At 43.2% G+C, this 26,022-nt stretch overlaps 1 protein-coding gene across 1 annotated transcript in view; it reads left to right on the forward strand.

Moving 5' to 3' along the window:
- Nucleotides 1-4,424: 4,424 nt before the first annotated feature.
- Nucleotides 4,425-26,022, forward strand: part of PDE6D (phosphodiesterase 6D) — a 40,774-nt gene continuing 19,176 nt past the window's right edge. The window contains exon 1 of the mRNA XM_087965570.1: nt 4,425-4,785. Within this exon, the coding sequence (XP_087821696.1) occupies nt 4,718-4,785 (68 nt within the window). The 5' untranslated portion in view covers nt 4,425-4,717. The remainder of the gene's footprint in view (nt 4,786-26,022) is intronic.

The following is a 26,022-nucleotide window of genomic DNA, read 5'->3' on the forward strand; positions in this document are numbered from 1 at the left end:
TATTTATTTTATTTATTTGATTTGCCAATTGTTTACAAGATAATAAGTATAAGTGTATACATAGTTGTGAATATATGAAATGGGTACATATAAGAAAAATAAAAGAATAAGAGAAACAATAGGACAGGGACGGTAGGCACGATGGTGCGCTTATGCACGCCCCCTACAGACCTCTTAGGAAAGGGGTGAGGTCAATAGTAGACATTATCAACCATTAGCATCAGTCAATTATATTAGTGACACATTTTTAAATGTTCAGTTGACTGAGTTTCATGTTTAATGAAGAGATAACAACAACAACAACAATAATAATGTCCAATCACACTTGCCCAATAAAGAATTCTACTCTATAATAATAATACTTCAGTGTTTCTCAGCTTTGGCAAGCTGAAGATGGGCAGACTCCAACTCCCAGAATTCCCCAGCCAGCATGCTGAATTATTGTTCTTCCTTATTTATTAGTTGCCAAGGCTGAGAAACACTGCTCTATGGATCTGTCTGTGAAGTCGTTGGAAGCCAAGTTTGACTCAAAGGAGACTTTATTTTGACAAGAATAAGGAAGCATAATTCAGCATGTTGGCTGGGGAATTCTGGGAGTTGAAGTCCACCCATCTTCAATTTGCCAAGGTTGAGAAACACTGAAATAGCTTGTTTAGCTGCCAGTCTCACCACAGAGATTCTGGTTCCTGTACAAAGATGTACCCAGCTATTATTTGTTTGTTTGTTTGTCAAACATGTACAAGATAACAAGTATAAGTATGAACATAAACAAGAACAAAGGAAGTAAATACAGATAAACGGGGACAGTAAGACAGGGACGGTAGGCACGCTGGTGGGCTTATGCACGTCCCCTTTAAGGACCTCTTAGGAATGAGGTTGAGGCTGTAACAAGAGTTGGGTAGGGTGTTCCAGGTGTTGACCACTCTGTTGCTGAAGTCGTATTTTCTGCAATCGAGTTTGGAGCGGTTTACCTTGATTTGGTATTGGTTGTTTGCCCATGTATTATTGTGATTGAGGCTGAAGAAGTCATTGACAGGCAAAATGTAAAAGCAGACAATTTTGTGATCGATTGTCCAGGCCCCAAATTTTGACCCTGGAGGCATAAAGAATTCTATTGTGAGTGGAGGAATGGATAACTTTTCTCGTGAAAAAGTTTTTTAACCCAACTACAATTGCAGGAACTGGGTATGTCTTGTTTAATGAAAAGAAGGACTAGCGGGTGACATGATACCAGTTTTCCAATACTTTAAGGGATTGCCACAAAGAAGGGGGTGGGGTTCATTCTATTCTCCAAATCACCTGAAGGCAGGGCAAGAAGCAATGGATGGAGACTAACCAAGGAGAGAAGCAACCTGGAATTAAGGAAAAATTTCATGACAATTAAACAATTAGTCAATTGGAACAAGTTGCTTCCCGAGGTTGTGGATGCTCCATCACTGGAGGTTTTTAAGAAGAAATTGGAAAACCGTTTGTCTGAAATGGTGTATAGGATTTCCTGCCTTCCAACCTTCAAGTTTCCTTCCAACTCTGTGATTCTGTTTTATAACGGTCAGATAACATAAACCTGAGTTTGGGGGCAAAACTGTTCCCAAGGAAAGTTTTGCAGACAAACTCCTTCCTAGTTCTCCCAAAGATACAGGTAGTCCTCTTTTAACAACCGGTTGTTAAGCAACCATTCAAAGTTGTGACAGATCTTGCCAGATGTACTTATGAACTGGTTCCAAAGTTCCAACAGCCACACCCCTCCCCTCGACAGTCATATTGGTTGGACTAGAAGACCTCCAAGGTCCCTTCCAGGTCTATTCTGATTGATTGATTGATTGATTGATATGATTACATTTTGGGCACATGGCCACCAGCTCATATTTATTTGCAGAATTCCACGGTCACGATTTTTGGTTCTTACTTCCAGTTCCTGGCAAAAATTCCCATTGAAGAAAAGGGATTCACTTAATGACACAGCATTCACTTAATGACTGTGGCATTGACTTAAGCAACACTTCAAAAATGGTCCTAAAATCAGGCATGCCGTGATCTGATTAATGACCATCACAACTTGGAACCTTAATTCCAGACTCAGTTACATCAGCATTGAGGATTACCTATATAGAAAGTGAGGGGCAAATGTATTGAAATTTACAGATTCTATTACTTTATAATAAAAATAACATTGGCAGCATGATTTGATCTCTTAGTGTAATCTACCTTAAAGGGTTGACTTGACCATGGACTATTTGCTATTTGGGTTTGCTATCTAATTTACAATTCTTCCTGTCCTCCCTGCATTTCTTTGCAATATTTTATCAATGTATAATTGGTGTCACCTGCAAACTTGCTATTTTTCTGTTTATTCCTTAGACCAAATTGTTCATAAGGAATTTAACAAAACTACTTATTTCATCCAGCATCTCACTGTTGGCAATTAGGCAGCCTTATACATTTTAATTTTAAAAATAAATAAACAAACCTCTGCATTCCAGAACATTAGCTGTTTTTAACTTTTAATTAACTTCTGTAGCAGCTAAGAATATTATGACATTTAGGGCTTCTCAGGTAAACAGGCTAGATTCTTTTGGCTCTTGCAAAACAGCAGCAGTAGGTAAAAATTCATCACCATTGATCCGTCTCTTGGAGCTGACATTAGAAATATTTGATTTTTGATGGCTCCCCAAAATATCTGCTTTTTGATGGCTCCCTGAAGTTCTTGACAATTATTTGTTCATGTAGAGATGGATAAAACCAGCAGGAGGCTGCTAAAGCTATTTTCCTAAATTCTGTTGTGCCTTGTTGTGACATTAAGTTTTCATTTGTTTGTTTCTCTCTCTCTTTTTTGGTCAAATGTTGCCCTTTTAATAATAAGGAACAGGAGCAACTACTTGGAAGCTGGTGGAAATTACTACCAGGAAATTAATTAAGTGAACAAACCATGGATAAGTTAATTACGGGTAAAACATATTAAAGAAATGCAGCCCCAGCTAACAATTTTATTGTTGGGTAATCAACAGATCACTGTTTTTATACGGCAATTTTTTAAATGTTAACCACAATAATTTATTTATTTATTAAATTTATATGCTGCTCATTTCACCAAAGGTGACTCTGACTGCTGTACAGACATTGAATAAAATCCAGGATAAACAATAAATGAGGATCTTAAATTTTTAAAAATTAAATTAAATAGGACAGAAAGAGTTCACAGGGAAAAGTGATGGGCTGCTCTCTAGTCCATTAGCCACACACCCCAGTTACCTGTTGATAAAGGTGATACAATATTGTTTACCTATTAAGCTCTAAGACCACTTAGCAGCTTTATTTTGCTAATATTTGGGTGGGTGGGTAGATGGGTACCTGGAATTTTTTGATTTTTTTCCCTTTTTCTGTTTTCATATGGACCCAGGGTATCAAAACTAGAATATTGAATTATAATTGTTAGGTAAATGAATAAACCCAGCCACCCCTTTAGAGGGGGGGGGGGGAGTTTTTGTTTTTTTAAGAAGTGGAAAAGTGAAAAGAATGGGGGGAAATTTCAAGGGGGCACACATGGAGTTTTCCAACTGGAGTTACCCCAACAACAATGGGGTCCAAACTTGGCAACTTTTATTTTATTTATTTATTTATTTGTTTGATTTGCCAATTGTTTACAAGATAATAAGTATAAGTGTATACATAGTTGTGAATACATGAAATGGGTACATATAAGAAAAATAAAAGAAGAATAAGAGAAACAATAGGACAGGGACGGTAGGCATGTTGGTGCGCTTATGCACGCCCCCTACAGACCTCTTAGGAAAGGGGTGAGGTCAATAGTAGACAGTCTAAGGTTAAAGTTTTTGGGGTTTGGGGAAGAAACTACAGAGTCGGGTAGAGTATTCCAGACATTGACCACTCTATTGCTGAAGTCATATTTCCTGCAATCAAGTTTGGTGCGGTTAACATTGAGTTTGTATCTATTGTGTGCTCTTGTGTTGTTATGGTTGAAGCTGAAGTATTCATTGACAGGTAGGACATTGCAATGTATGATTTTATATACCATGCTTAAATCAGACCGAAGACGGCGTAGTTCAAGGTTTTCTAGTTCTAGAATTTCAAGTCTGGTGGCATAAGGTATTCTACAACTAGTAGAGGAGTGGAGGTGTGGACTTCAATTCCCAGAATTCCCCGGCCGGCATTGGCTGGGGAATTCTGGGAGTCGACGTCCACAGGTCTTAAAGTTGGAAACCCCAGCACTAAAGCCTTCATTAATAACCACGAAGTAACGTTATGCCTGGCCCACGTGAGAACAGAAAACCCCGCTGCTCTTGCCTCCCCCTACTCTTGAACGCCAGGGGGCGCTCCGCCGCAGCACTTCCCACAGCCACGGCGTCTCCCACTGCGGGCAAGAGTCTACGCTTGACTTCGGCTTTTGGAGAAGATTGTCCCGCGGCGACACCCGTCTCCACAGCTGCCCGCGGTTGCTGCGAAAGCGGGAGGGAGGGGGCGCGCGTCCCTTCCATAGCGACCGGAGGGGCGTCGCCGCCGCCAAGCCTCTCCTCGCCCTCTGATTGGCCCCCGCTGCTGCCCGTCGTCACTCGCGGGCGGCGATTGGCCGGCGCGGGCGTATCCTTCCCCGGGTGGTTGGTTCAGCTGGACAGTGGCGGGCGCAGGGGAGTCCGAGCCGGCGAGCTCTGCCTTTTCGCCTCTCTCCCCTCGGCCAGGCCTGCCAGGACCTGCCGGGACCATGTCGAGCCAGGAAGAAGAGGAGGAAGAGCAGCAGCGGGCCAAGGAGATCCTGAGGGGATTCAAACTGTATCCGGCCTGTCTGGGATGCGCGCGAGGGAGCGGGGCGGTGGCGGCAACGGGGAAATACGGTAATGCGGCGGGGGCGGATTTTTGGGGAGGGAGCGTGAGAAGAAGAAATACGGTAACGTTCTATCTATTCCAGGGGGCTGCCTTGGGTGGCTTGCGCGCTTATTTGGTTACTTACGGTACTTCGGAGGGACAGAGAGCGCATTTCAGAGGCGCTCGACGGTAAATACGGTACCAGAGTGATGAGCAATGGGAGGGTCATTTGGGGGCGGCTCCCTTGGGAGAGGGGGCCCCAATACTGGTAAGTCCTTGGCTTAACAACGGTTCATTTAGTGACCGTCTATGGGGAAAAAAGTGACTTATGGCTTACTTTTCACATCGGGGCGAGCGTTGCAGCATCCTGGATTCAAAATTCAAACGTTTGGTCACTGCTTCATACTTATGACCGTGGCAGCGTCCCGCCCAAGGGTGGCGGGATCCCCTTTTTGCGACCAGCAAAGTCAAGGGGGGAAGCAGGATTCACTTAATAACTGTTGTGACCGACTCGACAACCGTGGGGATTCAATTAACGACGGTGTCAAGAAAGGTGGGGAAACGGGGGCCAGGCTCGCATAGCAAATTCTCACTTAACGGAAAGTTTGGGCTCAGGTGTGGTCATAAGTCGAGGACGGCCTGTATTGGCTGGGATTCTTCCCCGCTCCCTTTCCAACTCTCCTGGGTGAATGAATAATTTTTTGGCTCCGGTTCACACACCGCATAGAGCTAATCCTCGACTTAACGACCCCAATTGAGCCCCTGAATTTCTGCTGCTAAAGTGAGACGGTTGTCGGGTGACTTTTGCGCCATTTGTACGACCTTTCTTGGCCGCCGCTCTTAAGTGAATCGCTGCACTGGTGAAGCTAGTGAGTTGGTTAAGTGAATCTGGCTTCCGCATGGACTTTGTTTGTCGGGAGGTCACAAAAGCGGATCACGTGACCCCACCCCCCCCGGGGACACTGCAACCGTCATAAAAGTGAGTCCGTGTTCTGACCCAACCAGGTTCCCAAAGAGCAAACACAGACAAAGGCAGCAGCCCCCACCTTTTAAGGTTTAATAACAAGTGGAAAGCAGATTAAAGGCTGCTTTCCACTAATTAGCTCCTACAAGAAGGAGCCTTGCCAAGTTGTTTGTCAATGCTGCCAAAAACTCAAGAGATAAGAACTAATTTACCAGATATTCCAAACACGAACTAAAATGTCCAGAAGTTGAGCTACAGAGCTTCTTTGTTGTCTGCAAAGAACCCTTTTCCAAACCTGGCTTTTATCCTCTTGAAGGAGGGGCCGTTACCTTGCAGCCTTACTCCCGAGTCGCCTGTGCTGCTGTAATTTCTTTTGCAGCTGCTCTTTCCTCCAAGTAATCCTTCGTGCATGTGCACTTGGCACAGGCTCCTCGGGAAACTCCTCATCGCTGCTGCCAGCCCCCACAATCTCTGAAGGCATCAGTCCACTCCCTGATGGTCCTGTCCCCCCATCAGAGTCCTTGCTCTCCTCAGCCATCTGCACCTGCTGCCGGCTAAGCACAACAGTTGGTTGCCGAGCATCTGAACTTTGATCACGTGATTGTGGGGATGCCGCGACGGTTGTAAGTGTGAAAAGACGGTCATAAGTGTGAAAAGCGGTCATAAGTCGCTTTTCAGTGCTATTGTAACTTCGAGCAGTCGTTAAATGAAATGTTGCAAGTTGAGGATTCCAATGTTTCATGGTATCGGGTGAAGACTGCGCCTATCTTGCCTTAAACTTAATCTTAATGTTAGTTTGGATTTTAATAGAAGAGATGAAGGCGTTATTTTTCTGTTTGTTTTGTGGGTTAATATATTGTCTGAGCCCAGCAGGCGTGGTGGCGTCATGCTTCCATACATAAATACTCCTCGAATTATGACCACAGTTGAGTGTATGATTTGTGTTGCTAATTTGTGGTTAAGTGAGCTTTGCTTCATTTTACACAATCTTTCTTGCCGCAGTTGCAAATGAATAATCAATTAAGTTAGTAACTCAGTTGTTCAGTGAATCTGGCTTCCTGCTTGTCAGAAGGTCGCAAAAGTGGATCACATTTATGACTGCAACCGTCATAAATAAATTGTCAGGGCTCTGGCATTCACCCCCATTCAAATCATGAGTCCCCAGCTGCCTCTTTCAGAGTTTAAAAGAAGATTTATTAGGAATGAACATGACAGGGCTACCTGGGTGTAGCTGACTCTGAGACACATCATTCATTTCCCCCTTGGCCCTGGTCTTCCCCCACCCCCTGGGTGTATATTCTCCCATGGGACACATCCATAGCCAAGAGTCATCAATCATACTCTCCAGTAATAAACTTGTGCGCCAGAAGCTTCAGGGCGCCTAGAAATTATCTATGATAATTAAGGAATGCACTACTTCCCCCACTCCCTTTCTGCTGGCAACTCTAAAAGACTAGAGAAATATTTTGTGTTGACATAAGTGGCAGTTGCCAAGCATCCGGATTTTGGTCACACGACTGTGGGGGACATTCGTCGTAAGTGCAAAACAGTCATAAATCGCTTTTTTCCGTGCCGTTGTAACTTACAAAACAAATCCCATGCGACTCCTGAGGCTCGACTCGCGTAAGATCCTCCTGCCAGTAGCAAATGCTCTTCCACCTTCTCCAGACAAGGTCAAAACCGTATTTTTTTAATCTCGCAAATGCGCCTCCCGCTTTGCACGTTGCAAGCAAACAAAATGCAGGCTTGCAAGAGAATAGGATGGCGGTGGTGTTGACATACAGAGCATGCTAGTTTAAGGAAGGCTGCCATCCGATGTTGAGGTCTCATTTGGGAGAAAAAGTTAATCTCCCAAGAGCGGTCCTGTATTTCCATGACGGATAGGAACAGCGGCCCCTGTTGCCAGGAATACCGAAGTCGGAGTTGAACTTTTGCGCTTTGTTTTGCTGCATTGATCCACCAAGGCAGCCTCGGTGTTCAAAGGAGTAACTCAGAGTTGGGCAGCAGTATAGATTTTCTTAAAATAAAATAAAATAAAATGATTCAAACTCGAACAGGAGATCCAATATTTTTGGTATAAATCCTGTAATGGCTGTTTGAAGAACTCTCAAAGATCAGTTGCATAAATCGCTTGGTTTTTACAAAAAGCTTGTTTTCTCTTGCCCGGTGATATGCCCAGAATGCTCTTTTGATATCCAGGTTTGGAAAATAAGAGTAATTCTTAGAGTAATTCTTCTGTAAAAGTAAAGATGGCTTGAGGAAAGTTAAATGGAGGCATTCTGGATTTAAGCCCACCCTCCTTTCTCAAATCTTAGTCCGGGGAATTATCTTTTTACACAGTCCAGACCTCAGGCCCCTTGCTCTGTTTTATTTAAGCGGTGATTCTTCTGCATTCCAGCCACAGTTTGTGCTCCGGTGGCTCCTCTGAAGAGCTGGCAGTTTTATTTTTCAATATGTGGGATTGTTTCCTTGCTTGTTTGTTTGAACGTTGGCTGGGTATGAAGACAGATGCATCCCTAAATAGCCTTTCTCTTTATAGCCTGACTTATCTTGCTGTTCTTTTAGGCTCACAAAGGGATCTTCAGTTGTTTCTAAAGTGGCGTCGATATGCAAGTAATCCTCAACTTGCGACCAGAAATGAGCCCCACATTTATACACTGCTGGGGTGAGGAATTTGTTCAGTGAGTTTTGCCCCCGTGTTACAACCTTCCTTGCCACCGTTGTGAAGTGAATCGTTGGGCCCACGCTCGTGAAGTTAGTAACAGGAGTGTTAAGTGAAGCTGGCTTCCCTGTTGGCTTTGCTTGTCAGAAAGTCGTAAAAGGGGATCGCGGGACCCAGGGATCTTGCAGCCGTCATAAATATGAACCAGCTGCCAGGCGTCTGACTTTTGATCACCTGACCATGGGGGTGCTGCAACGGTTGTAAGTCTGGAAAATGTCACTTTTTTCAGTGCCGTTGTAACTTTGAACAGTTACTAAATGAACTGTTGTAAGTTGAGGTCAATCTACCTACCTATCTATATCTACCTATCTACCATATCTATCTGCCTGCTTGTCTGTCTACTGTATCTACTTACCTACCTATCTACCTACCTATATATCTATCTACCCTGTCTGTCTGTCTGTCTGTCTGTCTGTTTGTCTGTCTGTCTGTCTGTCTATCTATCTATCTATCTATCTATCTATCTATCTATCTATCTATCTATCTATCTATCTATCTATCTATCTATCTATCTACCATATCTATTTACCTACCTACCTATTTATCTATCTATGCTATCTGTCTACCCTATCTGTCTCTCTCTCTCTCTATCTATCTATCTATCTATCTATCTATCTATCTATCTATCTATCTATCTACTTACTGTATCTCCCTGCCTACTTACCATAACTATCATCTTCCTAACCCTAAGCCGAGTTAGCTGCCCAATATGCTATATAGTATGGAAGGATCTAATGCTCTCTCTTTATATAGCAATATACATACATATACCGGTATACATACATACATACATATAAACACACATACACACACCGCCCAGAGTTATCTTGTAGGGGAGATGGACAGCATAGAAATTTAATAATAAATGAATATATAAGGCTGGTTTAAAAATGGTTGTAATCGAACGCTTCCAAATGTTATCTGCAAGACCCGTGTAGCTGTTTAAAAAGTTCTTCTTCCTTGTCCAGTGGGGAACCTTGGAAGGCAGTTTCCGAAGGAAATGGACGCAGCCCTCCAGTTTCGGCTCTCAGATTCTGCACCAGAGGCTAAAGTGCGGTTGCAGAACCTTTTGTGGATGGCAGCCCATCCACAAAAGGATGAAGAAGGATCAAGGAGGCATAAAGAAGATTATAACCTTGAGATCAGGAGCTAGGAAGAGGGGGGAGGCGCAGGCTAAAATAGTTCACCGCAACTGTACCACATAATAAGCTTGGCTAGGGTTCAACATCAGCATTTGGAACATCATGCCAACAAGGTGTGCACAGCACAGAACTTGGTTATCTTCTCTTGTTTCTAGGAGGTAGACATGTTGGCTTGTGAAGAAAAGAAAAAACCAGCATTGGGCAGTGCTGTGGGTTTGAATCTTTTGGAGGGGAAATTGAGAATACCCTTGGTGGTTTGACAGATAGTCCTCGACTTACGACCACAACTGAGCCCAAAAGTTCTGTTGTTCAGCATGACATTTGTTAAGCCCGCCTCCCCCCCCCATTTGACGACATTTTGTGCCCCCGCTGTTAAGCGAATCACACTGCAGTTGATAAGTTCGTACCTTGGTCGTTAAGCGAATCTGGTGCTGCCCCCATTGACTTCACTTGTGAGAAGGTTGCAGAAGGGGATGACATGACCCCCCCCCACCCCCAGGGACACCGCCACCATCATAAGTACAAGCCGGTTGGCAAGCGTCTGAATTTTGATCCCGCGATTGCAGGGAAGCTGCAAAGGTCGTAACTCTGAAAAATGGTCAAAAGTCACTGTTTTCCAGTGCCGTTGCAACGGTCACTGAACGAACTGTTGTAAGTCGAGGACTCCCTATATTTCTCTCCACCTTCCTAGCCAAAAAACAACAACAAAGGAGTTGCTAAGATTACAGACGTTTACCCTGTCTTGATGTAGCTGCCTCTGTGCGATTTCTGTATTTTTAAATACCTCTAAAAATACTGTACTTTGAAATACCGTATTTTTCGCAGTATAAGACGCACTTTTTCCACCCCCAAAAGTAGGTGGAAGTGTCTGTGCGTCTTATACGTCGAATGTTGCCGAAGCCCCACCCATCTGTCAGCCCCCACCTCTGCCTCCCAGCCATTTGCCTGCTTGCAGCCAACAGCCTGTTTCAGCTTCAGCACAGCCTGATTAGCACAAGCAGCCGATTGTGGGTTGGATCGGCCTCCTGACGATCAGCTGTTTCAAGCTTCAGGGATCGCTATCGCCTATATACCGCCTCCACGTGCCCCATTTTCAGCCTCTGCACACTTCATTTTCAGATAACAGATAATCAGAGTTGGAAGGGACCTTGTAGGTCATTTAGTCCAACCCCCCGCCCAAGCGGGAGACCCTACACCATTTCTGACAAATGGCAGCCCAATCTCTTCTTGAAAGTCTCAAGTGATGGTGCTCCCACAATTTCCAAGGGCAACTTCTGTTCTATGGGTTGATAGTTCTCCCTGTCAGAAAGTTTCTCCTTATTTCCAGGCTGAATCTCTCCTTGTTCAGTTTCCATCCATTATTCCTTGTCTGGCCTTCAGGGGCTTTGGAAAATAGCTTAATCCCTTCCTCCTCTCTGTGGCAGCCACTCAAATATTGGAAGATGCTCTCCTGTCTCCCCTGGTCCTTCTCTTCCCTAGACTAAGGCCCAGTTCCTGCAACTGTTCATAGGTTTTAGCCTCCAGTCCCCTCATCCTCCTGGTTGCTCTTCTCTGCACTTTTTCTAGAGTCTCAACATCTTTTTTATAATGTGGTGAACAAAACTGGATGCAGTACTCTCGGTGTGGCCTTACTAAGGCTTTATAGAGTGGTATTAGTACCTCCCTTGATCTTGATCGTATCTCTCTGTTAATGCAACTTAGGTTTGCATTGGCTTTTTTGGCTGCTGCTGCACGCGGCTGGCTCCTATTTAGCTGGTTGTCCGCTAAGACTCCAAGATCCCTCTCACAGTTCCTGCTATTGAGCCTGGTTTCCCCCAGTCTATATGTGTCCTTTTGGTTTTTCTTGCCTAAGTGTAGGACTTTGCTTTTCTCTACACCGAATTTCACTTTCGGCCTCCGCATGTCATATTTGGCCTCTGTGCACCCTGTTTTCCACCCATTCCGATCCCCGTCACCCGGAACAGGCCAAAAATGGGGCGCACAGAGGCAGCAATAGGCGAAGGGGATCCCCTGCAGCCTGGAACAGCTGATCGTTGGGAGGCCGATCCAACCAATCCGCTGCTTGTGCTAATCAGGCTGTGCTGAAGCTGAAACAGGCTGTTTGCTGCAAGGGGTCAAATGGCTGGGAGGCAGAGGCAGATTTTTTTTTTCAATGTTTGCCTCCCCAAAAGCGATGTGCATCTTATACCTCGGAGCCGACTTATATTCTGAAAAATACGGTGCTTCCGAAATCGACTCACCTCAGTCAATTTCAAGTTGAGGGAACTGTCCAGCAAGGCTGTTCGTGAAAAGTATCCTCAGGAACTGATGCTGAAAAGTGGCTGGGATTTTGGACAAGCTGGCTGCGGTTTTGTTCTTCCTTTTTTTTGAAAGAAGAACATCATCCTCTGATCATCCTCTTTCTTTGCCCTGTAACGTTTCGTGCTATCCGGACAAGACGGCATAGATTGTCAGAAAAAGATCTACAGGCAACCGAGTCACGACCACAACTGAGCCCCAAATTTCTGTTCTTAAATGAGACATTTGTTAAGTGAGTTTTTTTGCCCCATTTTAACAACCTTTCTTTCCAACGGTTGTTAAGTGAATCTGGCTTCCCCCATTGACTTCGCTTGTCAGATGGTCGCAAAAGGGGATCAGGTGAGGCCCAGGACGCTGCGACCGTCGTAAATAGGAGTCCGTTGCCAAGCGTCTGAATTCTTTTTCCAATTTTTTTTATTTCAATCTGCATATGCAGAACAATACTTTAATAGCGCGGCTTCAATATATCATACATTTTAGTGTAGGCGAAATTAATATCAATCGTATCTCTCAATGCATATATTTCACATTAATTCATAATCCTTCAATGCTTATTTGCAACCTTTCAAAACTCTCTCCAAATGCCTACCATCATATCAGTTAAACATACCTAGTAATTCCATTATTCAATTTTCTCCCTGCTTTTATTTTATTTTTTTTAAATAAAAAATTCTCATTTAGCAAGCAGTGTGGTTCCAGGTTTCAAATCTCAATACAAACATGACCATAGTTACCTATTCATTATTCTGTTTAGTTTCATATTGCATCATCCTTATTATTGTTAAATATTAAACTTATCCAGTTCCAATTCATGTTATACTAATACATTCTCATATCTTATTTTACAATATTATCTAAAATTCTCATCTCATTTCTATTATTCCTCATATTACTTTTTTCTGTCACATTTGTCATTTTATCAATCCTTATCTGTAAATATAATTATCCCCTCTGGTTAATAATTCGAGCTAACCACCTTCATCCTACCTTAATATCAATCTCCCCATCTGGTATATAACACAAATATATATATTTTTCTCAGATTCTGCATTATATTTTTTCAAACACCTTATGAATCATCTATACATTACAAAACTATTTTCAATATATTCTTATACATCACAACATATTACCTTGCGGAATCTCCTTCCTTATCCTTTTTTTTTCACCCATTATCTCTCACTCTTTGGACAATATACTTTCTTTTCATCCTTGTTTGTTTCCTATTCCTCTTTGTTTTCTGGTCCTTTCTCTTAATTCCCTTTTTTCGCATTCTTATTCCCTTCCATTTCTCGTTCCAGTTATTAAACTTTTCTCTCTCTTCTTTTGATTTTTCTTTTGCCCTTCCTTTTTCTACTTTTTCCCTCTCCCTTTGTCCATTTTCCGAACCATTCTCCCTTTTATCATCCCATCAGACCACAAATTATGAATTCTAATTCCTTTCCCCCCCTGCTTAAATAATTGTTCATTTTATCCTTCAATGTTGGCTTCTTATTTTCTTTTTTCTTTTTTAAATTTTTATTAGTTTTTAAAAACAAACATAAACAAACAAAACATAAAAACATCAAGCTATCTTCCATATGTGTACATACAGTGTGCCCGTTGGTTTACAAATTGTTTTGTGCTTCCATTTCGTAGTCTTCAATTACAATTGCATTGCATATAATCTCATATTTTCAATCAAAAATTAAGTACCTTGGTATCATTATTAATCATTTGACTATACTTTAATTCATTCATGTTTTACAAGATAATCATAATTTACTTAGTTTATTTTATAACAGTTCATATTATCATCCCAAATCTATCCTAAAATCATTTTGCAGATATAATAAGAAAGAAGTACATCTTTATATATTTATTATTTTCTAAATTCTATATATTTCATTACTGTATTTTATTATCTAACCATTGATAGAAAAGATCCCAAATTTTATAAAATTGTTTATCCTCTTGTTCTCTAATTTCAAATGTCAATCTACTCATTTCAGCACATTCCAATATTTTCTTGATGATTTCCTCCTGTGATGGTATTTTCTCATTTTTCCAGTTTTTATCAAATACAATCCTAGCCGCTGTCAACACGTTTACAATCAGGTATTTCAAGTTTTTACTATATATTTCAGGTAAAATTCCCAATAAAAATATCTCTAGTTTCAAGTCTATGTTTTTTTGTCATTTTTTCCAACCACATGTGGATTTTAGTCCAGTATTTTTTAGCATCTGCACAAGTCCACCACATATGGTAATATGAGCCGGGTGTCTGATGACATTTCCAACATTTTTCGGATTTATTCTTGAACATTCTTGCTATTCTTGTCGGGGGGAAATGCCACCTGATAAAACATCTTATACAAATTTTCTTTATATGCTGTTGACATTGTCATTTTATAATTTTGAGACCACAATTTTTGCCATTTCTCTAGATCGATCCCATATCCAAAATACTTCCCCCAAGCAATCATAGTTTCTTTAACTTGTTCTTGTTCTAATTTAATTTCTAATAAATATCCATACAGTTTTTTAATCACCAAGAAGAGATTGGACAATATTTTGTCTGAAATGGTATTATTGCCTGAGAAGGGGGTTGGACTGTAAGACCTCCATGTTCCCTTCCAACTCTGATTCTATTCTATTCTGTTCTATTCTATTTTACTCTATTCATTTTCTCTATTCTATTAATTCTGTTCTATTCATGTTCTATTCATTTTCTCATATTCTAATCTAATCTGATTTTATAACTTGTTATCCTCATGGCTGGCTGAGGAATTCTGGGAGTCCACAAGTCTTAAAGTTGCCAAATTTGGGATTCATTTAACAACTTATTAGTGCTACTAACTTAATATCTGCAGTGATTCACCTAACAAATGTGGTAAAGCTCACTTAACAATTGTCTCGCTTAGCAACAGAAATTTTGGGCTCAATTGTGGTCTTAAGTTGAGGACTAGCTGTATGGATGTCAATAGGCCTGCCAAGAATTTCTCACGTAGTAGTGTAAGAGAGAGTAATGGAGCTGTAGGATGGCACTTTTTTTTTTTTTAAAGTGAAATGCTTGGGAATCTCTGCAGGGTTTTCCTTCTTTTAAACAGACACCGTTTTTCTTTGAAATGAAAAAGATGCAGCTAAATCTGAATTCAAAGCCAGGGTGAGAAAAGAGAAGAACTCTGCAGGAAATCTGCATTTTTAATCTGTCAGAAGTCTGCCTTGAAAATGCCCTGCCAAGTGCTTCAGAGTCGGTTCTTTCTGCTTGATAATAAATCAGATAAAGGCATTTCCCAAAATATCAGCCCAAACTGGATTAAGCTGCCAACTTCTCATCTCAAGGGCAAACCTGCAGTTTCTCACTCGGGCTGTTTTGCAAAAATAAAAAAATAAAATTTTTAAGGCTACCCAGGAGATGCCAAGTCTTGTGAAGGTGAAAAATGGGGGCGATATCTCAGGGTTGAAGGATTTTATACAGTGGGGGGAGGGGGAGTTTAGAACTTTTGGCTTCCTGGTGGACAGGATGGAATATTAAGATAGATTTTTATTTATGCGTTCAATTCACGCTATGATGCCGTGCAGCCAGCCCACAACTGAATATCTCTTTTATTGAAATCCTTAGCTGTTTTGGTAGATATTCTCAGTCATCCAGGTCATGGTTGTCCCAAAGGTGCTTTTTCAGGACGCAACTGGGTTTCCTTGTTGTTGTTGTTTTTTGTCTCATCCAACAAGCTTCTTCAACTCTGACAGGACAATGGGGAATGGAAGGATTTATATTCCTCACAGAGCTGGTCATTTGCATCCTTCTAGAGAGACGTTGAGGCCACTTGGAGGTTTAGCTGTCTCGTCAGGGTCACCTGATTAGTGCAAACGGTGGCTGTAGTCTGCAGTTTTTCTCCCTGGAAATCCATTCCTACTCCCACACCATTTAAAGGGTGTTCATCCCAAATGGTATAGCTAAAAGTCTGTAGAGATTCTCAGTCATCCAGGTCATGGTTGTCCCAAAGGTGCTTTTTCAGGAGGCAACAAACCTCCAGGTGACCTCAATGACTCTCTAAAAAGGATGCAAATGACCAGCTGTCTGCAAGGAATATAAATCCTTCCATTCCTCGCTATTTGAGTCTAAGTCTACATGGAGGGAAGTAAGTAGTGGGGTGCCACAAGGTTCTGTCTTAGACCCAGTACTCTTCAATATCTTCATTAATGACTAAGATGAGGGAATAGAAGGGGAACTTACCAAATTTGCAGATGATACTAAGCTGGCAGGAATAGCTAACACCCAAGAAGATAGGCTCAAGATCTAGATCAAGATCTCAAGATCTTGACAGACTAGAACACTGGGCCATATCTAACAAAATGAAATTCAACATAGAGAAAAGTAAAGTCCTACACTTAGGGAAGAAAACCCCAAAGGACACATATAGACTGGGGGAAACCAGGCTCAATAGCAGGAACTAGAAGAGGGATCTTGGAGTCTTAGTGGACAACCAGCTAAATATGAGCCAGCAGTGTGCAGCAGCAGCCAAAAAAGCCAATGCAAACCTAAATTGTATTAACAGAGGGATACGATCAAGATCAAGGGAGGTACTAATACCACTCTATAAAGCCTTAGTAAGGGCACACCTAGAGTACTGCATCCAGTTTTGTTCACCGTATTATAAAAAAGATGTTGAGACTCTAGAAAAAGTGCAGAGAAGAGCAACCAGGATGATGAGGGGACGGGAGACTAAAACATACGAAGAACGGTTGCAGGAACTGGGCCTGGCTAGTCTAGGGAAGAGAAGGACCAGGGGAGACATGATAGAGGTCTTCCAATATTTGAGGGGATGCCACAGTGAGGAGGAGGGGGTCAAGCTATTTTCCAAGGCACCCGAAGGCCAGACAAGGAATCATGGATGGAAACTGAACAAGGAGAGATTCAACCTGGAAATAAGGAGAACATTTCCTGACAGGGAGAACAATCAACCCATGGAACAGAAGTTGCCTTCAGAAGTTGTGGAAGCGTCATCACTTGAGACCTTCAAGAAGAGATTGGACTCCCATCTGTCAGAAATGGTGTAGGGTCTCCCGCTTGGCCGGAGGGGTTGGACTAGATGACCTACAAGATCCCTTCCAACTCCGAATATCTGTTGTCTGTTATTCTGTCAGAGCTGAAGAAGCTTCTTGGATGACAGGCGAAACGTCTTCCAAAGAAAAAAAAACAAGGCAGTCCAGTTGCCTCTGGAAAAAAGCATCTTGGGGATCTTAGCTGGTTTGTTTTGTCACCTGACCCGACCAGGTTATCTCTTTTTTTACTAACTACGAAGATCTTTTGGCTTGTTCTCTTTTTTTTTGCTCCCATTCCATGGTATTGCTTATTTCTCTCATTGCTGAGGAGTAAAATTGGCTCGGTCCTCGACCCTTAGGACAACCAAAGTTGGAGCCCCAAATTTCCACTGCTAAGCGAGACCATTGTTAAGTGAGTTCTTTACGATCTTTCTTGCACACGGTTGTTAACTGAATCGTTGCAGTCAGTAAGCGGGGAGCAGTTTGTTCAGTCAATCCGGCTTCCATTGACCAGAAGGTCGCAAAAGGGAATCAAGTGTCCCTGCCGTTATAAATACGAGTCAGTGGCCAAGCCTCTGAATTTGGATCGCATGATTGTGGGGATGCTGCATCAGCCGTAAGTGTGAAAAACGATCATTTGTTGGTGCTGTTGTAACTGTTTGAACGGTCGCTAAATGAATCGTTGTAAGTCAAGGACTGCTTGTACTTCTTTTACTGATTTTTTTTTTTGCTCTTTTGTCTCTTCATCAGGCTCCCATCCAGCTCCCTTTTCCCTAGATAGGAAGATCTTCCAGCTTGCTCTTTTTTCCCCCTTCCACTCCAGGGTTATAATGCTTATTTCTCTCATTGCTGAAGAGTAAAATTTTGCTCGGTCCTTGATTAGTGGCAAAGTCAGAGATCCATTTTGCAGCGTTGAAGTCTGCAGTATGCTGCCCCATTGCACAGTTTTTCCTAACTCGTTGCTGTTAAACTGAGATGAGATGACGAGATGTAGGGTAAGTTTTAAAAGCCAGCTGGTTCTGGTGTCGAAAAGTCGCTGTTACGTTTCTCGAGGGCATGTGAGAAGAGATTTGGCCTGTTTTTGGACTTCTACGTCTGTTTTGAGTCAGGGCGAAGCATATGGAAGTAACGGTAACGAGCAACATCTGTAAACTTGACTTTCCTCCCTGGAACAATGGTTAGCCAGATGGTGCGCGTGTCAGCACTAGCACGTAGACTTATATACCGCTTTATCGTGCTTTGCAACCCCCTCTAAGCGGTTTCCAGAGCCAGCCTCTTGCCCCCAACAATCTGGGTCCTCATTTTACCCACCTCGGAAGGACGGAAGGCGGAGTCAATCTTGAGCCGGTCAGAATCGAACTTTCTAGCTGTGGGCAGAGTCAGGTCAGCTTGCAATGCTGCACTCTAACCACTGCGTCACCACGGGAGGGAGAGAAAGAGAAGAAGGGAGGAAGGAAGGAAGAGCAGTAGCACTTAGACTTATATACCGCTTTTTAGTGCTTTACAGCCCTCTCTAAGCAGTTTTATAGAGTCAGCCTCTTGCCCTCAACAATCTGACGTCGGAAGGATAGAAGGTCATTTTACTGACCTGGGAAGGATAGAAGGCTGAGTCAACCCTGAGCCGGTCAGAATCAAACTGCTGGTAGTGGGCAGAGTTAGCCTGCAATGCTGCATTCTAATCACTGTGCCACCACAGAAGGGAGGGAGGAAAGGAAAGGGAGGGAGGGAGGGAAAGAAGGAAGAAAGGAAGGGGAGATCAGAAGGAAAGGAAGGAAGGAAGGAAGGAAGGAAGGAAGGAAGGAAGGAAGGAAGGAAGGAAGGAGGGAAGAGCAATAGCACTTAGAGTTATATACCACTTCACAGTGCTTCACAGCCCTCTCTAAGCAGTTTACAGAGCCAGCCTCTTGCCCCCAACAATCTGGGTCCTCATTTTACTGACCTCAGAAAGATGAAAGCCTGAGTCAACCTTGAGCTGGTGAGGATCAAACTGCTGGCAGTGGGCAGAATTTGTCTGTAACACTGCAATTCTAACCACTGCGCCACCACTGCTCGGTGATGCACTTCAGTGGGTTTTATAGTCATTCTCTTTGCAATATTCCTGCTTTTTCAAGTAGTATTTTTTCACAGATGAGTAAAAGCAAAACTTTGACCTCCTTAGATTGTAATATCTCTGCCTGTCCGTCTACAGCTGGCCGATACAGGCTATGTCATACATTAGAAACAAGGATTTACTTCCGTGTTTTCAAACCTTGGGCACTTTGAAGATGTGTGGATTTCAACTCCCCCAATTCTCCACTTCCATCAAACTGCTTGCTTGCCACCGCCGGAGCCAAGAGCTGCCTCCTGTTCGCTTCCCATCTCAAAGTTGGAAGGAAACCCCCTGAAATTGTCATAATTACGGCTGTCCCAGCAGACGGTCTCGCTGATGTGTCATCTCACTCCAGCCAGATCAGGCGGGTTTCCGCCAAGCGGCAACCCAGCTGGAATGGCCAGAGACGTATTTTCAGACCAGCTGGATCCCCGTGCTTCTCTACGAAACTATGTGGTCAGGCTTAGTTTTTGGGGAGGAGAATAAGGGGGGAAATTCTGCCTCTGCCTACCAGCATCCATCAGTATTCATCTGGCTAGCATCCTCTCAGTGGATGTGAGAGAGTTGAGGGCTTTTTGGAAACTGAAACAGTATTTGCTGTGTGAGCGAGGAGGAGACAGCAAGGCGCCTGGACGTGGCTTAGCTAAACTGCAGTTGGAACAGATTTCTTTTCAGGTGAGGAGTGAAAGAGTTGAGGGCTGTTTGGAAACTGAAACAGTATTTGCTGTATGAGCAAGAAAGGAGACAGCAAGGAGCCTGGGCGTGGCTTAGCTCAACTGTTCTGTACTAAAGCTGCTTGATGCTCGAAAACGGAAACTCCTCTCCTCTGCTTGTATTTTGCATTTGGAACAGATTTCTTTTCAGGTGGGGAGCTGGAAGTAGAACTCCTTAGCATCAGAGCGTGATGATGATGATAATAATAATAATAATAATAATAATAATAATAATAATAATAATAATAATAATAATAATAATAATATAGGAAATACTAATGATCCAATGGTCATTTCAAAAAATCCTTTCTTAGTGAGCACCTAGAAGCCAAGAGGAACATACGTGCCAAGTTTCAAGTTTGTAGGCTTTACGGTTCTGGAGATTTCGTGATGATGCGTGAGTGGCATTTCGCTTTTATATATATATATAGATAACGGAAGATCTGGAGCAAAGCTCAGAGTCGGGACAGAGAGGATGAAATCCAGCAAGGGAGGAATGAAGGGGAGAAAAAAAAGGTTATGCAGGGAAATGCAGAAGAGAGATTTCTTGCTACGTCAAGAAGGGGAATATTTTTTTTTTCACGACCTGCTTTTCTGAGAAATCATCAAGAAATCGGAATGCTGGAAATCCACGGCTCACAGCCATTCGTGTGAAGTGACAGCGGCACTGTAAAAAAATGTGGCTCACGACCGTTTGGATCCCTGATCCAAATCCAGGGGATTGGCAACTGACATCTTATTTATGACGGTCGGAGTGTCCCGGGATCAATGATCCCCTTTTGCGACCTTCTGACAAGCCAAGTTCACGGGGAAGCCAGGTTCCTTTAACAACCAGGCCACTCACTTATCAATGGCCGTGATTCAGTTAACAATCGTGGCAAGAAAGGGTTGTAAAACGGGTCGTAAAACTCCCTTCACAAAGGTCTCCCCGAAACAACAGAGATTTGGGGCTCCCTTACGGTTGTAAGTCGAGGATTACCTGTCATGACAAAACCAACAGATGAATAACGCTGGGATGAGAATGCAGCGTGTCATCGGTGACTTTCCTGCCACTAAGGCGGATTGTGTAGAACCGCTGTGCGGGCTGCGGGGTTGTGCGGAAGGGATGGAGAACGTCGAGCAAGCATTCAATCCCCCGTGGTACTTTGTCAGCAAATTTTAGCTCGTTCCTTGGGTTGGCTTTCATGCCCTGTCCCAGCCTCGCTCCTCCCTGATCTGAATTCTAATTTGGCTCCTTCGATGCGCCAATTTGGCTGTGACAGCTCTCAAAATTAACTCTGAAACGCAAAAAAAAAGCTCCCAACTGTACTCTTCTGCTTTATTCAAATCCAGAATTCTGCAGAGATTTGATTGAAGATCCAAATTTTTAAGGTAAAACAGGAGTCCGCCGTTGTATATAAGGTACCCTGTTTTCCCGAAAATATAACCCACCCTGAAAGTAAGTCCTAGTTTGATTTTTACACATGCGCCCAATAGAATAGAATATACTCCAATTCTGTATAACAGACTAACAGAGTTGGAAGGACCTTGGAGGTCTTCTAGTCCAACCCACAGCCTAGATAGGAAACCTTGTACCACTTCAGACAAATTCAACACTTTTTTAAAAACTTCCAGTATTGGAGCATTCACAACTTCTGGAGGCAAATTGTTCCACCGATTAATTGTTCTCACTGTCAGGAAATTTCTCCTTAGTTCTAAGTTGCTTCTCTCCTTGATTAGTTTCCACCCATTGCTTCTTGTCCTGCAATATAAGCCCTACCCCCCAAAATAAGCCCTAATTAAGATCCCGCCCACTCCAGAGCACACAGGTAAAAATTAAGCTAGGGTGGGGATGTGGGGGTGGTGGAGCTGCCCTACTACTTACCTTTGGACAGGTGTAGCCAGGCCTCGCACACCCCAATACCTGCCTTGCTGGCCCGTTTCTTCTGCAGCCTGCAAGGCTGGCAAGGCTTTCCTGAAGGTCTCAAGCTGAGAAAAAAGCTCTGGATCTATCCAAAGCTCTGTTTTCGGCTGCAGAGGCCTTTCGGGAAGCCTTGCCGGCCACAGAAGAAGTACCTGAAGGGCCTCTTGACAGCGAAAAGGAGGCCGGGGGCAGCGCACGCAAGTGAGGTTAGTCAGTGGATGACCTCCCCCGAAAATAAGACCTGGTGCCTTTTTTTTGGTGACAAAAAAAATATAAGATAGAGTCTTATTTTCGGAGAAACACGTCCTCGGCTTACAACCACAACGGAGCCCCAAATTTCTCCTGCTAAGCGAGACACAAAAAGATCTTCAGTCGTTTGTTTGTTTTTAAAGTGACATCGTCATAGAGGTAATCCTCGAGTTACGGCCACAGTGGAACCCGACGTTTACATTGTTGAGTGAGGATTTTGTTAGGTGAGTTCCGCCCCGCCGTACGACCTTTCCTTGCCGCACGTATTTGGTGAATGCCTGCTGTCGTTAAGTGACTCACAGGGTTGTTAAGTTAATCCAGATTCTCCCACTAACTTTGCCCATCGGAAGTTCACAAAAGGGGATCAGGGTGACACTGCAACTGTCATAAATACGAGTCAGTCACTGAGTGTCTGAATTTCGTTCACAGGAATGGTCATAAGTGTGAAAAATGGTCCTAAGTCTCTTTTTTCCCCCGTGCCGTTGTAACTTTGAACAGCCACTAAATGAACGGTTATACATCATAAACTATACATATGAAGGACTCCCTGTATAGTTTTGTAATATTCTGGTTTAGCAGGGGAAGCGGCCCTGCTCGATAGCTAAGAAAGAGAATAATTCACAACTGAAGGAAGCAAATCTGGTTTCCCACGGCACCAATTTGGTGTTTTTCCCTACTGGGAAAACACAGATCCTTAGAGGCCAGGATACACGCATGTCATACCGTTGCCATGATATTAGTATGCTCCTAGCAGGCTGTTATGGCTCCTGGCGCAGAGGAAGCGTTTCTACCGTGTTTCTACGAAAATAAGACCAGGTTTAATATTAATTTTTGCTCCAAAAGAAGCATTAGGGCTTATTTTCTGGTTAGGTCTTCTTTTCTGAGAAATAAATGCACCTGTCTGGCAGACAATCTTAACTGGGGCTTTTTTTGGGGGGTGGCACTTATATTACAAGCATTCAATGCAACTATATACAAAGTCTGGACTACTGTTACTATTAACCTTCTCATCACTCTTTATCACCCACCCCCTCCCACTTGTGACTATATGACTGTAACCTTGTCACTTGTTCCTTATGATTTATATGGACTGTTTCCTAGCATGATTTGATTGCTTATTGTAGCCTTTGACTATTATTAAGTGTCGCACCTTATGATTCTTGACCCTGGACATATGTATCTTTTATGTACACTGAGAGCATTTGCACCAAGACAAATTCCTTGTGTGTCCAATCACACTTGGCCAATAAAAGAATTCTATTCTATTCTATTCTATTCTATTCTATTCTATTCTATTCTATTCTATTCTTCTATTCTTCATACCAATATTTATTCTATTCTATTCTATTCTATTCTATTCTATTCTATTCTATTCTATTCTATTCTATTCTATTCTATTCTATTCTATAATTTCTCCTCTACATTCTATTCTATTTCTATTCCATTCCATTCCATTCTATTCTATTCTATATCCATCCTATCCTATCCTATCCTGAAAAATCTTGGTAGGGCTTATTTTCCAATTGGGCCTTATTTATAGGGTAAATATCCAGCTGTTTCAGGAGATTTTGTACAGGGGGTCCTCGCCGTACAACCACAACAGAGCCCAACATTTCTGTTGCTCAGCGAGACAGTTTGTCTAAGTTGAGTTTTGGCCCATTTTACGACCTTTCTTGCCACCACTGTGATGGGAATCGCCGAAGCTGTTAAGTTGGTACCACGGTTGTTAAGCGAATCTGACTTCCCCATTTCCTCAGAAGTTTACAAACACCGATCACACGATCACTAATGGGGCAAAACTCACTTAACAACTATCTCACTTAGCAACAGAAATTTTGGGTGCAGTAATGGCCGTAAGTCGAGGACACACTGTAGTTACACTACTGGAGTCCAACAAGATCACCACGAAAGTCACTAAGCTACCCTTGAAGATACTATCGCTCCGCGATGTCGTGTGCTGGTCGTCCTCAACTTACAACCACAAGGGAGCCCCAAATTTCTGTTGTTAAGCGAGACCATTGTTAAGTAAGTTTTGCTCTGTTTTACGACGTTAAGCAAATCAGTGCCATTGATAAGTTAGTCAGGCGGCCATTAAGTGAATCTGGCTTCCCCATTGACTTTGCTTGTCGGAAGGTCGCAATAGGGGATCACATGACCCCCGGGGACGCTGAGACAGTCATAAAGGCGAGTCAGTTGCCAAGCGTCTGAATTTTGCTCATGTGGCCAAGGGGATGCCGTGATAGTCCTAAGTCACGTTTTTTCCACTGCCGTTTTAACTTCAAACGGTCCCTAAACGAACTGCCGTAAACCAAGGACTTCCTGTACAGAAAGAAATCTGAAAATAAATATGTCAGTTCAACAGGGCTTACACACACAACGATAGATTTCTCATTTAACAACAGAAATGTTGGACTCCCTTGTGGTCGCAAGTCGAGGACAACCTACGAAGTGGTAGTGTGTTCAAGGGTAGCCCAGCGACATTTTGCGGTGTATCTCATTGGGATCCAGTAGTGACACTACAGGTCGCCCTCGACTTACGACCACAAAGGAGCCCAACATTTCTGTTGCTAAGTGAGAAATTTGTTAAGTCAGTTTGGCCCCGTTTTATGACTTTTCTTGCCTCCGTTGGTAAGTGAATCACTGCAGTTCTTAAATTAGGAACAAGGTTGGGAATCTGGCTTCACTTGTCGGAAGGTCCCAGGACGCTGCAACCATCATAAGTTTGAGTCAGTCGTCAAGCATTCTCATCTTGATCATGGGGGATGCTGCCATGGTCATAACTGTGAAAAGCGGCCACGTCACTTTTTCCAGTGCCATCGTAACTTTGAACAGCCGCTAAAATAAACCGTTGTAATTCAAGGACGACCTGTAACTCATACGGAGCCATGGAATGGGGACTTTTAGGCTCCTACCGTTGGCCGCACCTGCTTCTCCTCCAGGGTTTCACCTCCATGTTATCCACCAGCTTTTCTCCTCGGATGGCCCTCCCCCCACACATCCTTTTGCACTGGCAAATGGGCCACAGCCTCTCCGTCCCCGGCCCGTTCGTCAAAAGTACAGTTTGCCTCGGGCGTTTGGGTGCTCAGGACAGTTCGCCACCAACCTGTCGGCAACCGGAAGCCACAGCGGGATCTTGTTAGGAGATGGAAGGGAAGTGGGGTGGAAGAGCGGGGGCGGCCGAGGCGTAAATCACCCGACTTCGTCCAAAGGAGTTTTTGTTTCAGGTAGGTATCGCAGCCTTAGAAGGAGAGAGGGAAGAGGGGGAGAGAGAGAGAGAGAGGGAAAGAAAGAAAGAAAGAAAGAAAGAAAGAAAGAAAGAAAGAAAGAAAGAAGAAAGAAGGAAGGAAGGAAGGAAGGAAGGAAGGAAGGAAGGAAGGAAGGAGGAAGGAAGGAAGGAAGGAAGGAAGGAAGGAAGAAAAAGGAAGAAGGAAGGAGGAAGGAAGAAAGAAAGAAAGAAAGAAAGAAAGAAAGAAAGAAAGAAAGAAAGAGAAAGAAAGAAAGAAAGAAAGAAAGAAAGAAGGAAGGAAGGAAGGAAGGAAGGAAGGAAGGAAGAAAAAGGAAGAAGGAAGGAAGGAAGGAAGAAAAGAAAGAAAGAAAGAAAGAAAGAAAGAAAGAAAGAAAGAAAGAAAGAAAGAAAGAAGAAAGAAAGAGAAAGGAAGAAGGAAAAAGGAAGAAGGAAAAAGGAAAAAGGAAAAAGGAAGAAGAAAGAAAGAAAGAAAGAAAGAAAGAAAGAAAGAAAGAAAGAAAGAAAGAAAGAAAGAAGAGAAGGAGGGAGAAGGGAAACAAGAAAAGAAAGAAAAGGGAGTTCTTTCTAATAAAATCGCGTCGTGGGCGAACTGTCCCGGGTGCCCAAACGCCCGAGGCGAACTGTACTTCGACGAATGGGCAGGGATGGAGGGGCCGTGTCAGGGCAAAAGGATGGGGTGGGGGAGGGCCATCCGAGGAGAAAAGCTGGTGGATAATAACGTGGAGGCGAAACCCTGGAGGAGAAGCAGGTGCGGCCAACGGTAGGAGCGTAAAAGACCCGGACCCTATGGAAGAAACCCCAATCCAGGGTCATTTTGAGTTGAATACTGGCTGTCCTCAACTAACAACA

The sequence above is a fragment of the Notechis scutatus genome, chromosome 4 (genome assembly GCF_049901735.1).
Source record: "Notechis scutatus isolate UNSWTSFEM ecotype Mainland chromosome 4, rNotScu1.2, whole genome shotgun sequence".
Taxonomy (NCBI): domain Eukaryota; kingdom Metazoa; phylum Chordata; class Lepidosauria; order Squamata; family Elapidae; genus Notechis; species Notechis scutatus.